Source organism: Sceloporus occidentalis, unplaced genomic scaffold (assembly GCF_023333645.1).
Source record: "Sceloporus occidentalis isolate IW3139 unplaced genomic scaffold, rSceOcc1.0.p SCAF_2, whole genome shotgun sequence".
In the NCBI taxonomy this organism is placed as follows: domain Eukaryota; kingdom Metazoa; phylum Chordata; class Lepidosauria; order Squamata; family Phrynosomatidae; genus Sceloporus; species Sceloporus occidentalis.
In genome coordinates, this window is record NW_028316982.1 from 242574263 (window position 1) to 242599538 (window position 25276).

The 25276-nt window shown below is 42.8% G+C and overlaps 1 protein-coding gene across 6 annotated transcripts in view; it reads right to left on the reverse strand.

Annotated features, from left to right (window-relative positions):
• The window catches only part of FRY (FRY microtubule binding protein), a 279770-nt gene that overhangs the window by 161580 nt on the left and 92914 nt on the right, over window positions 1-25276 (reverse strand). For all 6 annotated transcript variants that reach the window (XM_089512531.1, XM_089512527.1, XM_089512529.1 and 3 more), the window contains one exon: window positions 12302-12501. In XM_089512531.1, the coding sequence (XP_089368657.1) occupies window positions 12302-12421 (120 nt within the window). In that variant the 5' untranslated portion in view covers window positions 12422-12501. The remainder of the gene's footprint in view (window positions 1-12301; window positions 12502-25276) is intronic.

Genomic DNA, 25276 nt, shown 5'->3' on the forward strand with positions numbered 1-25276 from the left:
AAAGAACTATAATTCAATGTGAAGTCGAAGGCTTTCATGGCCAGCATCCATAGTTTTTTGTGGGTTTTTTGCGCTATGTGGCCACAGATGCTGGTGAAACGTCAGGAATAAACTCTTTTAGAACATGGTCACATAGTCCGAAAAACCCACAAAAAACTACAATTCACTCTGTAAATCTTGCTCCAAGGGTTAATCTACAGTAATTCCCACTACATTTTAAACAGGTTTGCAAAATGGTTTGAAGTGGTTTAAATGACCTTTGTTCACACTTGAGCCGAATTGTTGAAGTGGTTTGGAGAGGGGGAGCATGCGCTAGATCCATTTAACACGCTTCTTTTTGATGCTCATTTTTTCCGCATCTTTTGCAATAAATCAATTCAGCACAAGTGCGAACAGGATGCGGATTAGAATTGATTTTTTAATGACATGATCAGGTGATCGTCTGCTGAAGACAGTCCCTTTGGATTAGGGTCATTGGTCAATGTGAATGAGGACTGAGTTATTTTACAACAAGAAAATGCGATTGGGGCAAATGCAGTGTGAGCCACGCTCCGTTGTTGAATCGATCCATCGATTTGGATCTCAAACTGATTTATTTGCAAGTGGAAATGAGGCCTACTATGGACAGTGCAGAAGCAGGAAGCTTTTAGACCTGTTTTAGATCCCTCAAACCCTGATAATTAGCTATATTCCTTGGATCTTCTGGAAGGTAAAGTCCAAATATTCCATAAAGTAATCATTATTGCACAAGTAATACCATCTCATGGCTAGTTCTGAAGAAGTAAAGGAGTTGAGAGTATTCAAACAAGAAAGGAGAGTATGTGCAGCAACAGGGAAATTTCTGTGTCTTAACTATGGTCACTCTTAACATACATCTGCACTGTAAAAATAATGCAGTTTGACACTACTTTAAGTGATTTTACAAGGTATTTAGCTTTCTCTATCAAGAAGTGCTGGCATTGCATAGAACTAGTAGGTCTGATTCTGCATGTTAGTAATGGATGTGGCCGAGGCACTAATGGGCAGCAATGTACATGACTGTGGTAAGTGTCACCACCCCCTTGTTCTACAGTCTTCTCTTATTCACGGGAACATATTGGAGTTCAGTCACTGGAAGACATATATACACAAGTGTGTGTGCCTGCATACATACGACACAGAGAGTGTTTTCCTTCTGTGTGCAGGTAGAAAAACATATACGTGCATTTTTGAATGGAAATGGAGCTCTGCTTCCCTCCTGCCACAAGCCAGCTGAATAGCACACACTCTTCAGTCTCTTCCAGCTCCAACAAGTGTAGGTGGAGAATGGTGAATGGAAATTACACTGTAGTTTTTTGTGGGTTTTTCAGGCTATGTGGCCATGTTCTAGCAGAGTTTCTTTCTGACGTTTCGCCAGCATCTGTGGCTGGCAAAAAACCCACAAAAAACTATGGATGCCGGCCATGAAAGCCTTCGACTATACATTGGAAATGATACTCTCTGTACATGGTTTTCCTGATTTAAATTGCATTTCTCTTGCTGACTAGGAAGGTATGTATAGTGCATACATGTATGTCAAGCAGCCAGCATATTTCACTGGTGACAGCAGGATACTGACAGGCTAGAGGAGAAGCATCCATATGCTGCTTACATATAATGTAAGAAAAAAGCAACTGCATGAAGCAACTATTAGTGTGTAACAGCATACTGGGCAAGATGTAGTAAGTCTGTGCTACTTTTGTATTTTGCAATATGCCTGCACTATCACACTTCTGGAGAACACTAAATTTTTATTATCTTAAGCAACTGAGTGCATGACCCAAAGTTGCATTACTCTAAACTATTTTATTTCCTTTCAAATAAGAGTGTGGCTTACCATACATATAGTTAGGCCAAGCTCTCTATCGTTATCTGCATGTGCAAAGTCCTTTTTGAATTCAAATGCTTACAATTCTTTTTGTAAAAGGGGGGATATAAATGTAATAGAAACATAAATAAATATGTTAACAAGCTGAGTAAAACTGAGCTATCTCGGTTAATCACAGGAAGAAGTAATGCTAGACATTTTTCAGGCTGGTGTTTAGGGTTAGGCTGGAAAACAACTGTTTTAGTTCAATACTGATACCATGAATATTTATATATTACATTTTAAATGCACTGACTTATTGAATCCCCACATGCAAATCAAAATCAAAATAGAAAAACCTATATAATTCAAACACACATTGTCGGTCACTCCCCGACTCCAAACAATAACCAGGATTTTAACTTGTGAACATAATAATAATAATAATAATAATAATAATAATTTTTATTTATAGACCGCTATTCCGCAATGATCATAGCGGTGTACAGTAAAACTGCAAAACAATACAAAAAATTGCAAGGCCTCTCTCCCCCTCAAGATGGTGGTTGGAGGAGGGCTCTTTTTCTTCCAGGCCAGGCCTCTCTCCCCCTCAAGATGGTGGTTGGAGGAGGGCTCTTTGTCTTTACCTTCAAAGTTAACTCAAAGTACCCTTAATCGTTAATTTTAACTTGCATTCCGAAGATGCCATACAATTCCAAAAGCTAAGCACTATCTCCATCTAATCCTTGGTCACGCACATATATGACAGTTGATTCACAAGAATTAATGTGTTGTCAACATACTAGAGAATGGGAAGTAGGTGGTAACTACTAAGTGTGTGCTGTGATTGCTATGTAAATAAAGAAACATAGTCAGAAATCCTGGTTTGGGAATGCCTTGGCTAAAGTAATATTCAGAAGCATATTTTGGCAGTCACTTGCAAACCACAAGAATCTGCTCCTGCTGATAAAAAGAAGAAGAAGAAGAAAAAGAAGAAGAAGCAGCAGCAGCAGCAGCAGCCACACTTCATGATAAAGGCAAGCACTTTTATACGTATCAGGTACAACAACAAAATGATGTAAAGTCTAACAGAAATCTCCTTATCCCAATTCCAGCCAGAGAAACTGTAATTTCTTGTAAGTCCAGTTGACATCTACAAGAGATAAGCTGGGTAACAACTCATGTCAAATACCAAATACAAATGGGTTGCAGCAATACCCAAGTTTCTAAAGCTCATCTACAGTCTGCCTTCTAATTCTTTAAACTATGGTCACTAGGAGATTTATTGTCCAGCAAATGAGGAAACTCAAAAAGTATGACAAACATTATTAATCAGCATAAATACAATATAAACATGAGAAATATGTTTATAATATTACCACTCAAATTCAATATCCCTGATGGAGAGAAAGCAACACTGACCTTACCTCTGAGTAGACACTGATAAACTTGCACTGCTGATAATTTCTTCATTAAATATTCATAGAATCATAGAATAATAGAGTCAGAAGAGACCACAAGGGCCATCCAGTCCAACCCCCTGCCATGCAGGAACTCTCAATCAAAGCATCCCCAACAGACAGCCATCTAGCCTCTGTTTAAAGACTTCCAAGGAGGGAGACTCCACCACACTCCAAGGGAGTGTGTTCCACTGTCAAACAGCCCTTACTGTCAAGACATTCCTCCTAATGTTGAGGTGGAATTTCTTTTCCTGTAGCTTGCATCCATTGTTCTGGGTCCTGTTCTCTGGAGCAGCCGAAAACAAGCTTGCTCCCTACTCAAAAAGACATCCCTTCAAATATTTAAACAGGGCATAAATATCATATCACCTCTTAGGCCCCATTCTCACTCGGAAAAAAAAAAAAAGCGGCTTATTTCGCTGTGATTCTGACTCGGATTCTGACTCGAATCTGACCCATCATTCCCATTAAAAACAGGTGCAAATTAGACCCGGGTTTTTTTTACCCCTGTTTTCGTTCCCATTGGTATTTTCCCTGTGGTAATTTGAAGCGGGTTATTTTGCTCCCCTGCTCTTCCGGAACCTCTTTTTTTAAAAAGCAGCTGTCAATCAAGCGCTTAAGCGCTTGACGTCACAGCCAATCAGTCGCTTAGGCGCTTTTCCCCTCTGGGAAAGGAAGAATAGTCAGTCTGGGAAAGAGAGAAGGAGGCTCTATTCGCCCTAAACCCCTTTGCATCCGAGGCTCTTCTGTGTCTTCCCATAGTTCCTCTGGGAAAGAGAGAAGAGGAGCCTCTATTTGCCCCAAATCCCTTTGCATCCGAGGCTCTTCTGTCTTCCCATAGTTCCCCTGGGAAAGAGAGAAGAGGAGCCTCTATTTGCCCCAAATCTCTTTGCATCCAAGGCTCTTCTGGGTCTTCCCATAGTTCCTCTGGGAAAGAGAGAAGAGGAGCCTCTATTTGCTCCAAATCCCTTTGCATCCGAGGTTCTTCTGTGTCTTCCCATAATTCCTCTGGGAAAGAGAGAAGGAATCTCCATTCCCCCAAATCCCTTTGCCTTACCCACTGCTGCCTGGGCTGTATTGGGGGGGGGGCAATCAAGCAGCCATGTACTGCAAAGCCCATCTGCTGCTCAGGCACAGGCAAAAAAAGAAAAAAGAATAGTTTAAAATGGTGTTCAATGGCTCTCCTCACACATCGGTCTATGAATGTGGAGCAGGGGGGAGGTTGCAGGGGGTGTAATGTGTTTACTGCGTTTGGAGCTCAATGTAACGTGATTGCCTTACCCTGCTTCCCAATCTACCGGGGGAAAGGCTATGTGAACAGAAGAAAATGGTGCTGGTAATGTAGGAAAGAGAATAAGCGGGTGACACCTCCAGGCCAGCCCCTTGAGCACTGCTCCTCCCATCCCCAAGTTCCTGAATCAGATACCCTTTCGTTCCCATGCGTATGCTGCGAATCAGACTCAGGAGGTACAGGAAAACTTGCTAAAAAGTCTCTGTTTTTTTTAAACCACTTTATCGACCAATAATTCGGGTTTTTCAGGATAAATCGATTCAGATTCGAATTCCAATGGGAACGATATTGGAGCAATGTGGATCGAATGCACGCTCAAATGGAAACGATGCACCCATGATTCGTGTCCTGATCCATGTTATAAGCCAGTGGGAGACCATAGTCTTCTCTTCTCCAGGCTAAACATACCCAGCTCCCTAAGTTGTTCCTCATAGGGCATGGTTTCCAGACCCTTCACCATTTTAGTCGCCCTCCTTGTTTTAAGACTATAAGTGACGTTGGCACTCTAACCTCTGTGCAATTTCAGGAAAGAAGCCTTGCTGACAGATACTCAACAGATTGTATCTTGAAGTTCACGTCTTTGGACACCCATCTCTGCACACCCAGAGCCAGCAATCGTTTGCTTGTAAAGACTTATCATGGATATGGAATGCCTGTTTCCCTGCCCCAACTTCTTTTGGATTAACCCTGATGCTTAAAACCTGTGCCATTGTCACCTCCTTTTGATAAGGTGCAAATGGATCATGAGGAAGGATAGGTTAATAGTCACAGTATCACAACACATCCACTATTCTCCTTAATTTTCTTATTCTATATCTCTAGCACTGCAGCTTCTATTCTGCTCCTCCTCCACCCCCACAAACATCATTAGACAATCAGTTTGAGCTCATAGCCACCTCATTTCTCACTCAATTGCTTCTCACTTTTCCTTCTGAAAGAAGCCTTCTGTAATTTATGGTGCAATTTGTCTTTTATTTTACTTTGTCAATAAAATCTCCTCCCTACCCTGTGCCCTGGAAAACTATGGCCCTCTCTGTTACTTCCTCCCAGGTACACTGTGAGGATACTAATACACATATAGATAAGAAGACAAAGGGAACTGACCTTTTCAAACCCCTGAGAGTTTATGTAAGTGGGATTAGGATTGGGAAATATGTGCCACATGCTTAACATTTTCTCCTAAACCATATTCAGGGATGGTTCAGGTTCTAGACCTGCTCCTTCCCAAGCAATGCAATGCTCAGGACTGGCTCTGACAACCTTCAAGTACAATACAGCATCAGAGGGCTCAAGGAGGTAGAAGAAGGGAATGGACTATTACCTCCTTCCAGTGTCTGGATCCCTCTATGCCCTCACTGTTTGAACAGTACTACAAGACCCATGTACCAGGTTGAACAGAAAAAATCGAGGGATAGACTGTAACTTTGTGTTGCAGATTCAACTTTCTCAAAATGAATTGTGAAATTGAAACTGGCCTTATATGAATGTGATTACATCATCTTATAGGATTTTTTTTACAGCCAATAAGAAGCCTCTGTATATGGGAGAGCTCTTGTTTTACCATGAGAGAGAAGCCATCCTTTTGTCAGTAAAAAGAAACACTATCCTTCCAGTCAAACCAAGGAAGATCAGGGGCATCACTTGGAATTCATGGTTTATTTGGCGGGGGGGGGGGGGGGGGATGTTCAGCATAGATTAAAATTATGCTCCTTTTCATGCACAATTCAGTTGCAAAAAGGTGTGCATTTTAAGATTTCTTGTTTTTCTATGTATCATAATACCTACTTTTATGTCAACAATATAAGCCTCAGTTAACAAAGCCTCTGACAAACCTCAGTTATCAAAGGGCCAGAACAGATGAGCAGGAAAAAGTGTCTCAATCCTGTTTTTTCCAAAAATAGGTGGAAACCCCACTGCTCATACCCTCCACTCTGAAGGTGGGCTAAGTAAGCATAAGGCAACAACACAGCGTGGCATCAAGCCATGCCACTGGTAATTTTTTTTGTCTCCCCACCACACATACACACTGTCACATAAACACACTGCCTACAACCTCCAAGTACCTCCCATGTCTGCTCAAATGCCTTCCCACTGCATGGACACCCCTTTGATCAGCCACACAGTCACACATGTGATGCTCCACCAGTACAGGGCATTGGTGCATCAATGTGCAAGTGATACAAAGGCAAAGCACAATCATAGAGCCACCCCCAACATGCCCCCTTCCCCCCATGCCCCCCCGTCTGGTTTGTGTATTTTGTCATTACATCCATTCGAGTTGTTGCACTTTCATTTCTTTGCTTTGCCACAGCCTTGCACTCTTCAAAGGGAGTTTATATGCAGCAGTGAAGGTGCACATTTTCCACCTTGAGTCAGACCATCCCAACTTTTTTTTTTTTTTTTTGCTCCAGGTTTTATCCTCAGAGAGCAGCATTGGTCTGGTTTTCAGCAGCTTTTGAGGCATACATTATCTAAACACCCTGCCTTAAAAGCAGCTGAAAAACACTTTATTTGCTGTCTCTTTCACCCCAAAGTCTCCTACAAAGAAGTTCCTTTTTACAAAGTCTTTCATGTCTGCCCATTCCTCCTTGACCTCTGTCTAGCTTAAAGGGTCTTTTTTAGCAGCGTCTGCACTGGGAAGATTATGAAGGAGGACCGGAAAAACATGCTTTTTGTGCTGTACTGCAGCAGCATGTCAGTAGGAACCAATGCGATAACGCTTAAGATGGGAAAGAGTGGCATTCTACCTAGCTAATGGTACTGTAGCTGTATATGCTTACCTACAACATGTGAGCATGTGTGAACAGCAAATCCAAGAGAACAGGGGAAAGAAGCTAAGTCTTCTGCACCAGATGCCACCAGAATGTTATTAAAAAAGCATAGATCTATAAGTCTGACCATACAAAAATGAAAATCGTAAGAAAAGCAGAGACTGGTGAAAAATTATCCCTGGACGCATTTTGGAAGAAGCATTCAAACAGTATCTAGAAGATTTTAAAGGGATTTTATTTACTTATGCAAGGCTTCCCTGACCTAGTTGTTTCATTTTACAAGTTAGTTTTAAATAAAAAGGTTGCTGAAACAGATCAAGCTGGTTTTCTTTTTTATGGTGTAAGAACCTAAACCTATTCTTTCTTATTATTTCCCCCTCTGGTACTAAAGAAATAATGCCCGGGAACACATCTATTCATTAACTGAGGTATATCTGTAAAGCATATATTCTTTTTTACATTCTTTACATTGGCAGTGTTGAACACCACCAAACTCTATATAGATCTTTCTGTTGGCATTAAGGAAAACTATTATGAAAACGTTCTTGCAAGTGATATAGAGAATTATACACTTAGCCACACTAAAAGGCTCTCAGTACCGTACTGATATAACATGCAGTCTCAGATTCACACTTCCAGCCAAGACTCAGTGGAAAAATACAGTTGAATGAAGGTAGTTCAGGAGCTTTGAAAACCAGATTATGAAACGTTCAGGGTTGAGAAATGCACTACTATGTTAATGTGTGTACAGCAATCAGCAAAAAAGAGTCTCTCTTATTTTACTAAAGAGCAAAATGTATGAGAGAAGTGCTTACAGGCTCCCAATCAAGCTAAAATGAGTACTGCGCCAGTTATTGTACTTTGCCTACAAATGTTTTTTTCACTTTTTAACAGTTTTATGTCTAAGATTTCAATATCTTGTAGCCATGGGATATTCCACACAGGCAAAGGGAGTGGCATTATGGAAAAGCTACAGTCTCATTATCGGCTCTGTATCTGGTCCATGAAAACACTGACCAGAGTTCATGGCCTCTTTGAGGAATGTGCCACAGGGCATGGACTCTTCTATGATACACTGCCACGGCCAAGTACTTTAGCATAAATTCACAGAAATAATACCAGTCTTTGGAAGAACAGAAAAAATAACAGCTAAAAGAGCAAGAAATAAAAATAATTTTAAAACCCATAGGTTTGTCCATATAACAAAGTTTTACTCAGGATTACCCTCTGGGATCCAGAACCAGCATTGTTTGGCTCCAGCTGCTTACTAGACTGATCACAGGATGCTGAATGAGGAAATTTCCATCTGCACCAATGGAACTTTCCTGCCTCTAACAGGAGAGTTGTATGGGGACAGAGATAGCTCAACTGCAGCACAGGAAAGATTTCGAGTTTTATTACATGAGAAAACAAAGCCGAAATGGAGCCAGAGTGTAGCAGCTTTCCCCATGCCTTACTACATGATATTGTAGCACTTACTCTTCCTATGGGAGGTTATTATCAAAGCGAGTCTTTTTTCTAGCCAGAAAAATCTGCTCAACAAAAGATTCGCTTCAAAAACTGTCTCCCATGGGAAAAGAACTGAAGCCCTTAAGCATCATGCAGTAAGGTACAGAGGAAGTCACTATTCTTCGGCTCCTTTTTGGCTTTGTTTACTCATGTGATAAGGCTCTTAGAACCCTATCCTTAGCACAGCTGTTTCTTTAGAAAGTGGAAGGGAAACCTTCATTCTCATTTTCATATCCAACATCATGTCCAGTCTGGCTATGAGAAACTGGGAATGGCATTTTTTCCTAACTGGACATTAATAATCCTCTTAATGATAAAAGATACTAGATCATGCTCAGCCTTTAGTGTGAGGAAATGTTTATCTGAACTTGTGATTACAAAAGCCCCCCCTTTTTCATTTCAAGATAAGCTTTATAATGAAAAGGGAATTCTACGTTGTAAAAATATCTTCCAGATTGCCCAAAGGAATCAATTATTAAAAATGAAAGCTTCACTCTTATAAATTATTGCTAGAATTCAAAATGGAAAGATCACAGCTGTAGTACTGGTTCGGTTCTATCTTCAGAATAGCATTTTAAATCAAAAAGCAAATCTTTAATGTCAATGTAATATTTATCATGACAATAAAGATGGTTCTAAAAGCCTTGAGATAATTATTTTCATTTTCCAGGAATAATAGTTGGTTTCCAGAAAAAAAAAGTTTTCAAAAGTAATTGCAAAGAATTAGTACTATTTTCTTACAATTATGGCTGTTTGCCATTAATGTGTGTTTGCTGAATTATGACAATAATTCTTCCCAAGCTTTAAAAGAAATTAACTGATGTAATATAATTTTTTTGCAGAGCAAAGAAAGAAATTAGTATTTGGCGTCTTGATGATTACTATTGGCTAGGATCCTGTGTTCGTTATTTAACTACACAATAAGTTCCTAACCATTACCTTTTGTTGTTGTTATTTGCACTGAAACAAGCCATCTACTGTTGAAATTGTTAGCAAGAATGCACTGAGGCTTAAATCTAATTATTAGATCCAGGTTGAGAAGAAATAACAATAGAAAGTACATTTCTATGCCACTTATACATTTCTATACCACACCCTAAATGGTTTACAATATGGAAGCCAACTGCCTCCAACAAGCTGAAAGGATAGAAGGCTGAGTGGACCTTAGAGTCCTCCTCTAGGATCGAACTTATAACAGTGTAGCTGCAGTACCAGCATTTAACCACTATGCCACCAGGGCTCATTTCTGCACCGCCATTAAATAAATAGTAACATTGTAGTTCAACGCTTCAGCAAATTTTACAGATTAAATGGGTCTAGTCTTGCTGGGACTGGCAAGTGGATTTATCTGAGATAGTAAGACATACGTGTAAGAACATAGAAGGTTGGTTTACACCAAGCATACCCGTCCACATAGTTCAGTACTATCTACCATGACGGTAGAAACTCTCCTGAGTTTAGTGAAGAGTTTCATAACCTCCAAGTTGATTGAATCTCAAACTTTTCCATAGTTCAAATGAGTCGAGCATAGTCCTAAATATCATTGCTATTCCCATCTAGAGGAGATCCATTTAATCAACTTCTGAAGTCTGAATCAGCGCGTATTTAAATCCCATTAATTCATTATGGAATACGTATTAGGGTTAGGAAGGGGCGGTGCTTCCGCACCCCCCTAACCCTAGTACGTAGTCAATACGGACAAAATGGCGGCGCCCCTTCCACATGGGGGCTGCCATACTGACGTAGTGGACACTGTGCGTCCGCACGTTGCGCGGTGCTTATGATGTTGCGAGTGCGCCATTGGCGCCTCGCGGCGTCATAACTGCGCCGCAGGAAGAAGCTCCATTTTGGAGCTTCTTTTTTGCTCCGCAAGGGAGTCGCGCGGTTTGGCTGCTCCGGCTCCCTCGTGGAGCAAACAGCAGCGCTGGCAGACCGCCGCAAAGCGGCGGTCTGTAACACTCCTAAGTCTAGTCTAGCTGAAACAAGCAATTGGGTATAGAGTATAATGTTTTTAAAATGTTTTAAATATTTAAATATTATCACTCACACCTTGAATTCAGATCGAACGTGTACTGGTAGCCACTTCAATTCCTTCAGAACTGGTATTATATAGTATCTGAATTAAATGCTGTATTTTACACTAGCTGCAGTTTCAGAGTCATCTTCAAAGACAGCCCCACAAAAAGTGGCATTGCAGTTGTCTAACAGAATAGTATTGCAGTAGTCTAATCAGGGGTTTATCAGTGCATCAACTACTGTGGCTAAGTTATCTCTGTCCAGGCATGGCCACAGCTGGTAGACTAGCCAATGCTGGCCCCTTGCATAAGAAGCCACTGAGTCTATCTTGGCTTCTAATGACAAATCTTGGAGTATTCCCAGACTAAGCACCTGCTCCTGCAGGGTAGGTAAACTACCCAATTCCCAGACCTGAAATTCATATTATGTCTTTATTTTGCGGTATTTTATTACTAATACAGCTTAAACTTGGAGACTACATTTGGAAAACAGTGCTAAATAAATCCCGCCATACATACACAAACACATTTTACAGTGCCTAGGGGCAACATAAACACAGCTTCAAGGGCCATGTTTACTTGAGTGCCTCCAAACTTTTACTGTAGATGCACTGTTAAATCAGCCGGTCAAATCAGCTGGTAAAATAAGCTTTAACCACAGCAATTAAAACAGCTGGTGAAATCAGCTTTACCTACAGCAAATAATGGCATGTAATGCAAGCAAAATTTTAATGTACTGCAATTCATTATTGTTTGCTTTCAAGACATTTTTGGCTTATGGCAACCCAAAGGCAAACCTATCACAGAGTTTTCTGGGGCAGAGAGTGTGTGACTTGCCCAAGATCACCCAGCGGATTTCTACATACAAGCAAGGAATGGAAACCTATCTCCAGAGTCATAGTCCAGTATTCAAACCATTACACCAGCTGGCATGAAACAGATGTATCACGTTTATATTCCCGACCTCCTTTTGGAAGGCCTAGGCAAAATATTTAGGTTTCTTGACAGGCTCCTATATAGACCAGATACTATTTAACTTCAGTAAAGTTACTATATATGCCTTTAGACCACACTCTTGATGCCAGGGTTTCAGTATTATAAACTAGATATACTATTCTCTTGGGTCATAGAAATTCAACCTTGCAAAGCGTATTTTAAAGTGATTCCACTGGTTTGTGATTCAACCCTCCATATCCACAGATTTTTTTATCCATGGATTCAAGCATCCATGGCTTAAAAATATTTTTAAAAATATGAATTCTAAAAAGTAAACCTTGATTTCACCATTCTATACAATGGACACCATTTTACTATGCCACTGTAATTAGTGGGACTTGAGCATCTATTTTGCTATCCACAGGGGGTCCTGGCACCAAATCGCACCAGATACTAAGGGCCCACTGTGTACAGAACTTTTGTCTTTGACTTACCAGAGGTTCTGCCATGATGATGCGGATCTTGCGTTCAGCCTGGGTGGTAAAGTTAACAAATAAACTCTTCAAGATATATTCCCCAGGTTTACTGTCTGGATCAACATTGATGGGCAGCATGGTTGGAGGTCCTTTTTCTCTTTGCGCACCAGAAACTGATGGAACTGGTGGCTTGATGTAACCGTTACTGACTGGAGATGCTGAAAATGAAAGGAAGAATATATGTTTTAGCATGGCATAATTTAAATCATGAAATGTATTTCTCTGCTATATATAGTGTTATCTTACCCGGGGGGGGGGGGGGGGGTGTACTGGGTGTGGAGGCCAACTCTCCTTTACATGTGGCTGGAAAAGACACATTTTCATCTTCCTGTGAACTGCATTCTGGGCAATCAAACATACACCTTGGCAATGACTAGGAATTTTTTTACTTATGGTGTAAGTGCCACAACACTGTGTGTCAGAGGACACACCTCCTCCTATCATGCTGAACTATTTAATTTTTAAATCCACAATATGATTACCAATCATGTTATTGACATAACATGTACTCTGTCCCTTGGAAAAGCACCAATGTGGTTTACACAAAACTTTTCTGATGAGCAGGACTACAAACCTAGATTTACAGACTTGAAGTAAGACCACTGAATGTGGCAGGGCTTGCTTACAAGTAAAAGTGCCTAGGATTGGGATGTAACTACATAACTGAAGTTGAGATAATGGCATGTTCAGCTGAGTTAAAAGAATGACTGTGCCAAGATTACAAGGATGATGTTTGATAAAGTAAAGGTATTACTTGATGCATATATACAATAATTTATAATACTGTTAAGAAATACTACAAGCATGTCCCAACAAGCAAGGTAAACCAACAACAGGTATGAATAATAAGACCACCAGAAGCCAAAGAAGAGGAGATACTTTTGAGAATCATATTATTATTATTATTATTATTATTATTATTATTATTATTTATACTCTGCTCTTCAGCCAAGGCTATCAGAGCAGCTTACAATGTGTGAATTAGAATATAAATTCCAAGAGCTCCAGGAAGACCTGAAAAATACAGCAGAAATGTTGGTGGAGTGTATTTGTAGAGTGGTGGTTCTCAACCTCTGGCCCTTAGGGGCTTCATCTCCCAGAGGTCCTATCCATTATGATCAGTGGTCAAGGAACCTTGGAGTCCAAAAATCTGCATGAACATAGGTTAAAAAGCCATACACAGAAGGCAATGGCTAGCTAGTGGATATGCAATACCAGACTGCCTACACACAGGTGAGTTTTCATGGGAAGGCAAGCATACTGTTAACAGAATCTAGAGAATGGAAAAATCAGATCAAGCCTGAATTTCTAGTTACAGCATGGAATTTTAGAATAGGATGATTCTCTTTTGTCACTCTAGGATCCAATCTAACATAAAATACATTAGTATGCTGGATGATGTACAACTACTTCTGAAATATGTTTAGTACACATATATTTAATAGATTTTAATAACAGCTTATATAACAGAAGTGGAATGTGTTAGGTTCCAAGTTTATTTTCTTGTATCAAATGCAAAGTTTATAAGAGAAAAATACAGTGGGCCCTTCCATTACACAGATGATCCATTCCGGACCCCCAACGTAAGGAAAATATTTTGTATGCTCGAACTGCATTTAAAACAACGGGGCTCATTGGGCGCGCGGCTTCAGCGTAAGCTGAGTATGGCGCACCCCATATGACACAGGCATGCTATATTATTTTTTAAATTTTTTACAAATTATAAACTGTTCTGGACCTATATTCAAAATCTTATCTTTCTCTATACTCAAATCAATTCACTTGAAATGTGGTGCCGACAGAGAGTTCTATGAATGTCATGGACTGCGAAAAAGACAAATAAATGAGTCCAAGAGCAATCAGTCCTGAATTCTCCTTAGAAGCCATGATGACTAAACTGAGACTGTCATAATTTGAACATATCATGAGAGGACATGACATTAGAAAATACAATGCCTGGTAAGGTAGAAGGCAGCAGGAAAAGAAGACGACCGCATTACAGGTGGATAGACTCAATCAAGAAAGCCTTGCCCTGAGTTTGCAAGACCAGCCTGTTGATAACAAGGTGATTGGAGGTTTCTTATTCATAGGGTCAGCTTAAATCAAAGTCAATGTGACTGCAGTTATCAACAAATAAATTGTTCTAGTGTTCATGTGGTAGAAAGAAGTAAATGTACAGCTCTAATCCAGGCAGAAATTATCTGTTGTCTTAAATTTAATCCCTACTGAAAAGCATGATTCTATTAAAATTTTGAAAAAGTCTTTCATATTCCTTAATCAACTTTTTCACCCAAGTGTGTTTTCTTTTTTCTGTCCTTTTGTGGGCCAAGGGAATAAAGCAATATCAGCTCAATGAGGAAAATCTGTATCTTATATTTTTCCAAATAGCAAAAGGTAAAAAAAATTGCTCTGTAGATTCAAAAGGCAAAATCTGTCCCATGTAAATATGAGGAATGAATAGATCTCTCAAAAGTTGTAAAAGCAGTATACAGTGATTGGGGTATCTTGAATATTTTACATCAGAAGGGACACAGATAGGAAGTTCTTTAATTTGTTTATATGCATAAGCCAACCAGAAGGATAACATATTAGCTGGAACCTAGTTTCCCAGTCAGCCTCTGCTTCCAAGTAATATTTGCTTGTGCCAGACATTCTCAGACTATTCCCTATAAGCAAGTTCAGGAAAATATAGAAATATATAGACTATATAGACTATTAACTAATTAAGTACAGATCTCGCTGATTTCTCTAATATAGGTATAGTTCTGTATTTCCACCATTTGAGCCAATCATAGATTTGGCAGGTACTAGACTAAACTAAATAGACTAAAGAGAAATTTCTTCAGCAAGATAAGAGAAGTTAAAGGGAAGTTCAAACCAAAATTTGGAATGCTATGTGACAAGAACAGGAACACATTGCAGGACCAAGAAGATATCAAAAACCATTGGATGCAGTACATAGAAGAGTTATATAAAAGAGATGAAAATATGAAAGACACATGGAATGCAGAATTATACAAAGTAAGTGAGGTGGAATTCTAGTAATTGAAGTGGAAGCAGCATTAAGAGAAATTGGGGAAAATAAATCACCAGGAACAGATGATATACCAATTGAACTGCTGCAATGCAGAAGAAGTATGAAGTAAGTAGAAGGCCCTCCCTCCATGCCAACTGTCATCTTCTGGCCTGGAGGGAGTGAAAAGACAGACCCAATGCCATCGGGCCGGTCTTGATTAAGAAGAAGAGCCCTCCCTCCAGTCAATCTGCCTTGGTCCAGGCCTCAGAGGGAGAGAAGAACTGCTGGACCTGATCCCCTTCCCCACCACCATTCCCTTTTCCTTTTGTGTCATGTCTTTTTAGATTGTAAGCCTGAGGGCAGGGAACTGTCTAATTAAATAATAATTGTAAGCCGCTTTGAGAACCTTTAGGGTTGAAGGGTGGGTATAAATACTGTAAATACCGTATTTTCCGGCATATAAGATGACTTCTTATATGCCAGTTTCTGACCCCAGAGACAGGTGAATGGTGTAGCCACCTCTCTGTCTCTGGGGTCCTTGCAGTTCTTTTCCCAGAAGGCACCGCGGCCAAGCTCTCTGTCACCGCCATTGCTGCTGCAAAAGGTGGCGGAGAAGCGGCTCCAGAGCCGATTGGGCCAAGGGAGACAGGGAAAGTGCCGGTCCCTTCTTCCTCACCCTCGCCGCTGCCACCGCCGCCTCCCAGGATACTCCGCTCCTCCAGAGGCTTCCATGGCGTGTTAGAAGTCCGCCGTGGAAGCTGCTGGAGGAGTGGAGTATCCTGGGAGGCGGCGGCGGCGATGACAAGGGCAAGGAAGAAGAGACTGGCTCTTTCTCTGTTTCCCTCGGCCCGATTGGCTCTGGAGCCGCTTCTACGCCGCCTTTTGCAGCAGCAATGGCGGCAACAGAGAGCTTGGCTGCGGTACCCGGCCTCCACGGAGGCCCATTCAAGCCAGCGTGAGACCCCATTACTTCGGCCCATAGGAGGCCAGGGACGCTGCTGGCCTGCAACTTGGGGGTTGTCTTATACCCCCAGTCGCTTTATACGCCGGGAAATATGGTAAATAAATAAATAAATGCACAAACACAGAATCAACTCCAGTGTTAACTAAAATATGCCAACAAATGTGGGAAACAAAACGTTGGCCAACAGAATGGAAACACTTAAAATACATCCCCATTCCACTAAAAGGGAGACACAAGACACTGTAGTACCTATAGGGTATGGCACTACTCTCCCATGCAAGTAAAATTATGCTCAAAATACTGCAATGCAGACTCCAGCCACATATGGAGAGAGAAATCCCAGAGGTACAAGCAGGGATAGGAAAAGAAGAGGCGTTAGGGACCACACTGCAAACATACAATGGCTAATGGAGCACAACAGGGAATTCCAGAAAATCCACACATGCTTTATACATGACAGAAAAGTCTTTGACTGCACTGATCATGAAAAGCTATGGAATGCTCTCAAAGACATGGGAGTGCCAATATACTTGATAATTCTGCTGAAAAATCTATAAACACAAGAGGCCACTGTCAGAACAGAGTATGAAGAAACAGAATAGTTCCCAATAAGCAAAGGAGTCAGGCAAGGCTGTATATTATCACCATACTTGTTCAACTTGTACACAGAAAATATCAAATGAGTACCAGGGCTAGACTCAGAAGGAGAAGGAGTGAAGATAGGAGGAAGGAACATCAATAATCTAAGATATGCGGACTACACAATATTAATAGCAGAAAACATCAATGACTCGGAACAATTACTAAGGAAGGTCAAGGATTGAACATAACGAAAACAAAAATAATGACCACGGGGAATCTACATAAATTTGAATTAGACAATGAGGAAATCGAAACAGTCAAAAGATTTCTTGTACCTAGGATCAAACATCGCCCAGAATGGAGACTGCAGTCAAGAGGTAAGAAGGAAGATAGGAATGGGAAGGGCAGCCTTGAAAGAGCTAGAGAAGATCTGAAACAGTAAAGATATGAACTGTGAAAAAAGCAGGTAAAAAGAAAATCAATTCATTTGAGATGTGGTGTTGGAGAAGAGTGCTGAGGATACCGTGGCCAGGCAGAAAGACAAAGCAATGGATCTTTGAGCAAATCAGGCCAGAAATACCCCTGGAGACTAAGGCATGGTACAGACCACGGAAAAGGGGCGGTCCCCAGCCGCTCTTTTCTTGCTGGGTTGGAGGCAGGGCAGTCTTATCAGGAGCCCCTGCGGCCCCAACCTGCCGCTTTTCCAGGCCATGGAGAAGTGGCAAAATGCCGCTTCTCCATGGCCTGAAAAGAGGTGTACATGGGGCTTCATGCCCCCAGACAGGTGCAACGAAAAGGAGAAAGGGGCCGCCCAGCCCCTTTCTCCTTTGCATCGCTGGCGCAGCCATTTAAAGGCTGCACCAGCGATGCATGCGCACAGAAGGAGCTCAGTTTCGGAGCTCCTTCCCGCAATGCTGAAGGGGTGCCCCAAGCACCCTGCAGCACTGCGGTGGCATCACTCACACGTCGGTCCGTGTGGAGGCGGCACATGCATGACACCATTGTCATGCACACTGTATGGATGGCGTACTTCCAAAATAGTGCCATCCATACGAACTAGGGCTGGGGAGCCTGCGGATGCTGTGCGCTCCCCAGTCCCAGTTTTTCCCCCTGAGGACGCTTCTGCGCCGTCTGTATCAGGCCTAAGATGATTAAATTGAGGCCATCATTCTGTGGCCACATCATGAGAAGGCACAACTCATTGGAAAAGAAAACAATGCTGGGAAAGATTGAGGGCAGAAGAAAGAGAGGTAGACTGCACACCAGATGGCTAGACTCAGTTAGGGAGGACACAGGCACGAGTCTGCAGGAAATGAGCAGAGCAGTGGAAGACAGAGAGACTTGGAGATGTCTCATCCACAGGGTCGCCATGAGTTGAATTCCACTCGAGGGCAGCTAACAACATCAGCAGCAGACTAAACTTGTTTCTTTGCCTAGGATGTACTACAAATAAAGGATCCCAATGCTTTCCAATTTCACAAAGATACATCATTTGAACATGTTAAAGTATTATAATATAAAATGCAAAAGAATGATAAAAAACAGAATGTTCTATTTCTGTGCATTTGCATCAGTAAGCTATTCTTACACACACCATGTATTAATAAACACATAACAGGTATTTAATAGCATATGTATTAGTAAATAGATTTATTTTAATTATGTTACACATCTAACTCTTTGCCACTGAATGATGCCATTCTAATGAATATATGATTAGTTATATTCTATGTTGTTCTGTGTTAAGTGCTGCACTCTCCATGATAATACGCAAATAAATACTGATGTTTATGTTCTACACATGTATTATTAAGTCCTAAGGTAGAAATTTTGCCAGTTCCACAGTATTTCATATACATAATAGATGTAAAATATTCCTTGAACTCAAAAGCCCAGATCAAAATTTCTCTCTCTCTCTCTCTCTCTCTCTCTCTCACACACACACACACACACACACACACACACACACACACACACACTTTCCAGTTCAAAAAACAAACTTTAACAAAATGCAGGTGATACTTTTTCTGAAACAAATATAAATACACACACATATGGTTTTAAAAGTTTTGAAATTCAATAAAAATAATCTAAAGATTTAAAAAAACAGACACATGGAGGGTTTTTTAACCTACCAAGTCCTTTTATTAAGCTGATCACACTTGATCTTCTCCAACAAGCTAGTGAAATCTCCATGAGAATGAGAACACTTGAAAACTTTCACTCCTCAAAATTTTTTTGTTTCTAAAATTGATGAAAAAATGGCTTGCTTCATGACCCTGGTTTGATCTTTTTATCCCAGATTCAAAGTTGGAGGAGGTGATTTGTAAGGACTGAAGATCTGCAGTAAATAAGCTTGAGCAGGCTTCCTGATCAGAACACACTTTCCATAACCAAAGGGGCAATTTTTAGCTTCAGTGTACCATGATGACCTACGAGTAGCGGAGTGGCTGCTGATCTATATTTATCCACAAGCACATACTATACTGACAGATTAGTAAAACTACTTCAAGCACTCCAAGAACATGAGACATGCTTGTATAATTCAGGATAAACAACTCTGGCATACCAACAACATGTATGATTGATCTCACAGACAAAGCTGAAGGTACCATTTATTTCCATAATGTTAAGACACGGATCACACAGAATGAGTGGTAAAAGACCCCTGGTCAAAAGTACAATTCTTTGAGACAAACCTGACATGCTGTATTTTTTCCACGCCAAGAAAGTGTAAAACACACATCCTCAAAGAAAATTACATAGCATAACATATGTTAAAATAACTCTTCATACTGTATACTTGCTTAAGAGTAAACACACTGTAGTCTACATAACTTACTTCCGAGTGTGCATTATCAGGATTAGACTATATTGTGCCTACTTAAAATGGAAACCAGCATTGTTTTTAAGTTTCTAAAGTTTAGACTGATGCCACAAGGAATACTTCTGCAATATAAACCTGCAGGCTAGAGCAGGGGTAGGCAACCTTTTTGAGCCAGGGGCCGGGTTGCTGTCCCTCAGACAACTGGGGGGCCGCAGCTGGGGGGTGGAGCTTCCACCCCGGGGGCGGGGGCGTGTGCCGGGGCGGAGCCTCCACCCTTCAGGGGAGGAGCTTCCACCCCTGGGCAGAGCTTCCACCCCTGGGGGCGGAGCTTCCACCCCCAGGGGCCAGGCCACCTCCTCTTTGCCGGCCCCTGATGGGGCCCCAGGCCCTGTCAGAGGCCGGGAAAGAGCCGGTGGGGACCGCCAGTGCTGGAGGCCTCCCCATCTTTGCCGGCCCCTGACGCCAGAGGCCCGCTGGTGCCGCCGGAGCCCTCCTGGAGGGCCCCTGCGATGGCAACTGGCCTCCCAGGGGCCCGCTGCCGCCGCCGGAGCCCTCCTGAAGGGCCCCTGCGACGGCAACTGGCCTCCCAGGGGCCCGCTGCCGCCGCCGGAGCCCTCCTGGAGGACCCCAGCGACGGCAACTGGCCTCCTAGGGGCCCGCTGCCGCCGTCGGAGCCCTCCTGGAGAGCCCCTGCGACGGCAACTGGCTTCCCAGGGGCCCGCTGTCGCCGCCGGAGCCCTCCTGAAGGGCCCCAGCGACGGCAACTGGCCTCCCAGGGGCCCGGTGCCGTCGTCGGAGCCCTCCAGGAGGGCCCCAGCAACGGCAACTGGCTTCCCAAGGGCCCGCTGTCGCCGTCGGAACCCTCCTGAAGGGCCCCTGCGATGGCAACTGGCATCCTAGGGGCCTGCTGCCACCGCCGGAGCCCTTCTGGAGGGCCCAAGCGAAGGCAACGGGCCTCCCAGAGGCCCGCTGCCGCCACCGGAGCCCTCCTGGAGGACCCCAGTGATGGCAACTGGCCTCCCAGGGGCCTGCTGCCGCCATCGGAGCCCTCCTGGAGGGCCCCTGCGACGGCAACTGGCCTCCCAGAGGCCCGCTGCCGCCGTCAGAGCTCTCCTGGAGGACCCCAGCGAAGGCAACGGGCCTCCCAGGGACCCGCTGCCACCGCCGGAGCCCTCCTGGAGGGCCCCAGCGATGGCAACTGGCCTCCCAGGGGCCCGCTGCCACAGTCGGAGCCCTCCTGGAGGGCCCCAGCGACAGCAACGGGCCTCCCAGGGGCCCGCTGCCGCCGTCGGAGCCCTCCTGGAGGGCCCCAGCAATGGCAACGGGCCTCCCAGAGGCCCGCTGCCGCGGTCGGAGCCCTGGGCGCCGCCATTTTGGGGGGAAAATGGCAGCGAAATCTCACGCGACCTTCCCTGAGGTCACGCGAGATTTCACCACCATTTTGGGCAAAAAAAGGCGGTGAAATCTCACGCGACCTTCCCTGAGGTCGCGCTAGATTTCACTGCCATTTTGGGCAAAAAAAGGGTGGTGAAATCTCACACGACCTCAGGGAAGGTTGCGCGAGATTTCGCCGCCATTTCCCCTCCCAAAATGGCGGCGCCCAGAGCGGGGAAAAGCCGCAACTGGCGGCGGCGGCAGGAGGAGCCAGGGGCCAGCTCAAAGTCCTCCGCGGGCCGCATCCAGCCCACGGGCCGGAGGTTGCCGACCCCTGGGCTAGAGCCTCAGAAATAAATCAGATTTTAAATACGCATTCTAGCCTGCCATTCAAACAACAAGATTTAAACCCTTTTGACTCATGTGTGTTGGGGAGAACAGAGGAACAAAAAGAGAGCCATCTTGGATATGACCAAAGGCTTAGTTAGTCATCATACATTGATCAATCAGTTGCTCACAAGGAACCTGCCCTCTGGAAACAAGTATATCCCCCATCTCAGGCTCACCTACAACTGACAAAGAGAGCTATACTAGCTATGGTACTAAAAGTCACGTATTAGCCATCTTGACTAGTAGTCATTGATGGCTCCATCCTTCACAAATTTATTCACTACCACCACCCCTTTTGAAGTTAGCCAAACATGTGCTATGGGAAGAACTTTATTTTATCTTTTCTGAATCTTCCACTTTTCACTTTCAACGGATGACAGAGAGAGAAATGTTTCCCCCTGTAACTTCTTATAATCAGAGTTGGAAGCGACCTCAAGGGCCATCCAGTCCAATGCAGGAATGCACAATCAAAGCACACCCAACAGATCCAGCCTCTGTATAAAAACCTCCAAAGGAGGAGACTCCACAACACTCCGAGGGAGTGTATTCAACAGTCCAACAGCTCTTAATGTCAGGAAGTTCTTCCTAAAGTTTAGGTGGAATATCTTTTCCTGCAGTTTGCATCCATTTATCTGTGCCCTAATCTCTGGAGCAGCAGAAAACAAGCTTGCTCCATCCTCAATATAATATCCCTTCAAATATTTAAACACTATCATATCACCTTCTCTTCTCCAGGCAGAACATACTGCAGCTCTAAGTCTCTCCTCACAGGGCATGGTTTCCAGACCCTTAACCATTCTGTCCGCCCTCCTCTGGAAATGCTTCTTCACACCATGTGTAACCATCCCTTCACAGTACTGTTGATCTAGCCCCATTAGCATTTCAGCATTTCAGCTGCCCTTTTCTGTACTATTTCAAGTTTCACAATATCTTTTTATAGGTGCAATGGCTAGGGCACAGTATCCTAGATGTGGTTGGGCCATAGATTTGTAAAGGAGCAAATATGGTATTGGCAGTCTTATTTTCAATTCCCTTTTTAATTATCCCCAATATGGAATTAAACTTTTGCAGTCACACATTGCAATGGCTCCTTTTCATCCTGGAGAGAAGTGACCAGTGGGGTCCCACAGGGTTCTGTCCTGGGCCCAGTGCTATTCAACATATTTATCAACGACTTGGATGACAGAATTGGAAGCATTCTTATCAAATTTGCAGATGACACCAAATTAGGAGGAGTAGCTAACACTCCAGAAGACAGGATCAACATTCAAGATGACCTGAATAAAGTAGAAAGTTGGGCCACAGCTAACAAAATGAACTCCAACAGGGAGAAATGCAAGGTACTGCACTTAGGGCGGAAAAATAAAATGCACAGATATAGGATGGAAGACACATGGCTGAACGAGACTATGTGTGAAAGGGATCTGGGAATCCAAGTAGACCACAAGCTGAACATGAGTGAACAGTGTGATGCGGCAGCTAAAAAGGCCAATGCAATTTTAGGCTGCATCAGTAAGAGTATCGTATCTAGATCAAGGGAAGTAATAGTGCCACTCTATTCTGCTTTGGTCAGGCCCCACCTGGAATATTGTGTCCAGTTCTGGACGCCACAATTCAAAAAGGATGTTGAAAAACTGGAACGTGTCCAAAGGAGGGCAAGTAAAATGGTGAAAGGTCTAGAAACCATGTCCTATGAGGAACGACTTAAGGAGCTGGGGATGTTTAGCCTGTAGAGGAGAAGGTTAAGAGGTGATATGATAGCCCTGTTTAAATACTTGAAGGGATGCCATACTGAGGAGGGAGCTGACTTGTTTTCACTTGCTCCAGAGACTAGGACCCAGAGCAATGGATGCAAGCTACAAGAAAAGAGATTCCACCTCAACATTAGGAAGAACTTCCTGACAGTAAGGGCTGTCTGACAGTGGAATACACTCCCTCGGAGTGTAGTGGAGTCTCCTTCCTTGGAGGTCTTTAAACAGAGGCTAGATGGCCATCTGTCGGAGATGATTTGATTTGGATTCCTGCATGGCAGAGGGTTGGACTGGATGGCCCTTGCGGTCTCTTCCAACTCTATTATTCTATGATTCTATGCATTTATTTATTTATTTATTTTTACTGAGCTATCTACCACAACTTCTAGACTCTTTTTTGGCTAGTCTCTGCAAGCTCGGAACTCAACATCAGTGTACATATGAAACTGGGACTTTTAGCCCCAGTATACCATATAATTTCAACTATAAGTTGAACTTGTAGATAAGGTGAGAGCAGGTTTGGGGCCCAAAATTACACAATTTGCTATGACCCATAGATAAATTGAAGATAAAATGTACGGGCACGTAATGAAGGATGTAATGGATGAAGCAAAGGAAAAAGATGCCAAAGAACTTATACAATTTCAGCAGGCACAACCATTTGTGTTCACTCAAAAGGTTGGATGGATGAATAAGTCATGATATAGCCATTTTGTCTGCATTCAGTCATTCTGACTCTTTTCCACTGCATCAAAAGGCACAGATTTATGAAACAGTGATTCCTTTGACTTTGGCATTTCTTGTAGTTCAACCTCTTTCTCCAGTCTCTAACGAGTTTTTCATTGATGCCAAATTCTCTCATAACTGCACAATAACAGTTGAGCCCCCGCAAATTTGATAGTTTTCCTTTTGTGGATTTGACGATTCGCAGATTTGATTAATATGTTCTCTCTAAGAATCTCTAGGACCTCCAGAGCAATTTTAACCATAGTCTGCCCAATTGCCCTGGAGAATCTAGAAGTTTCTAGAGAAGTTTTCTCTCAGGTTAAATATATATATAACAATCACAGGTTTTATTTGTATTTGTGAATCTTCCACTTTCATGGGTGTGTGTGTGTCCTAACCCTTGTGAATGTGGAGAGCCAATTGCACTGGATTCATTTGCCTAGTCAATAACTTTTAGTTTGAATTATGCCATGTAAGAAACTCTCATTTCTTTTCAGAACTAATTTTTCAGAGGATAAGAAGTTATAATTCTATTTTCTGTTACTATAATTATCATGAGATTGTTCATAGGCTTATTGTAGGATTTAACTTCACTTACATAAATGAAGGCCTTAGTACTGTAAGTAAGGCCTTCCTTTCTGGTGATGATTAACATATGGTTGCAAACACAGTTGGCCCTCCATTTTCGTGGGGGATCCATTCCAGACCCCCCCCCCCCGTGAAAACGGAGGATCGCTCATATTCAAGCCTCATAGGCTTCAATGGGGCATGCCCCCGTGTGAACGGCCTGGGCATGTGCGCCATAGGAAATAGAGGAGGTCGCCCCCTCCGTGGATATTCGAGGGCGTGGATCTGAGATCTGCAAGTTAAGAGGGGTGACTGTAATGGAAATAATGTATGCAGACAAAATGGCTATCAGTACATTGTAACTCTAATCTGCATTTGAATAAGGGCACTTCAGATGGCAAAAGAAGAAAAACTTACAGCAACCAAAGATTTTGCATAACAATTAGCATGCATTTTCGGCTGCCTTCATAGCTGACCATGTTGTTCCAGGTGTGACTGTAAGTCTCTGAGGCTGTTGCCTTGCCTTAATAGACTGCTGTCAACTGTTATGGAAACCAGCAATGACCCGTGGATAAATCAACCGAGGTTTCCAGAGTATATTTTTAAATTAAAATTTCTCAACTTGTTGAGTACAGTGGACCCTCTGTATAGGCAGGAGTTTGGTTCTCCCCTTTCCTCAGGGATGCTAAAAAGCATGGATGATTGCACCCCATATTATTCAGTGGTGGCAATGTGA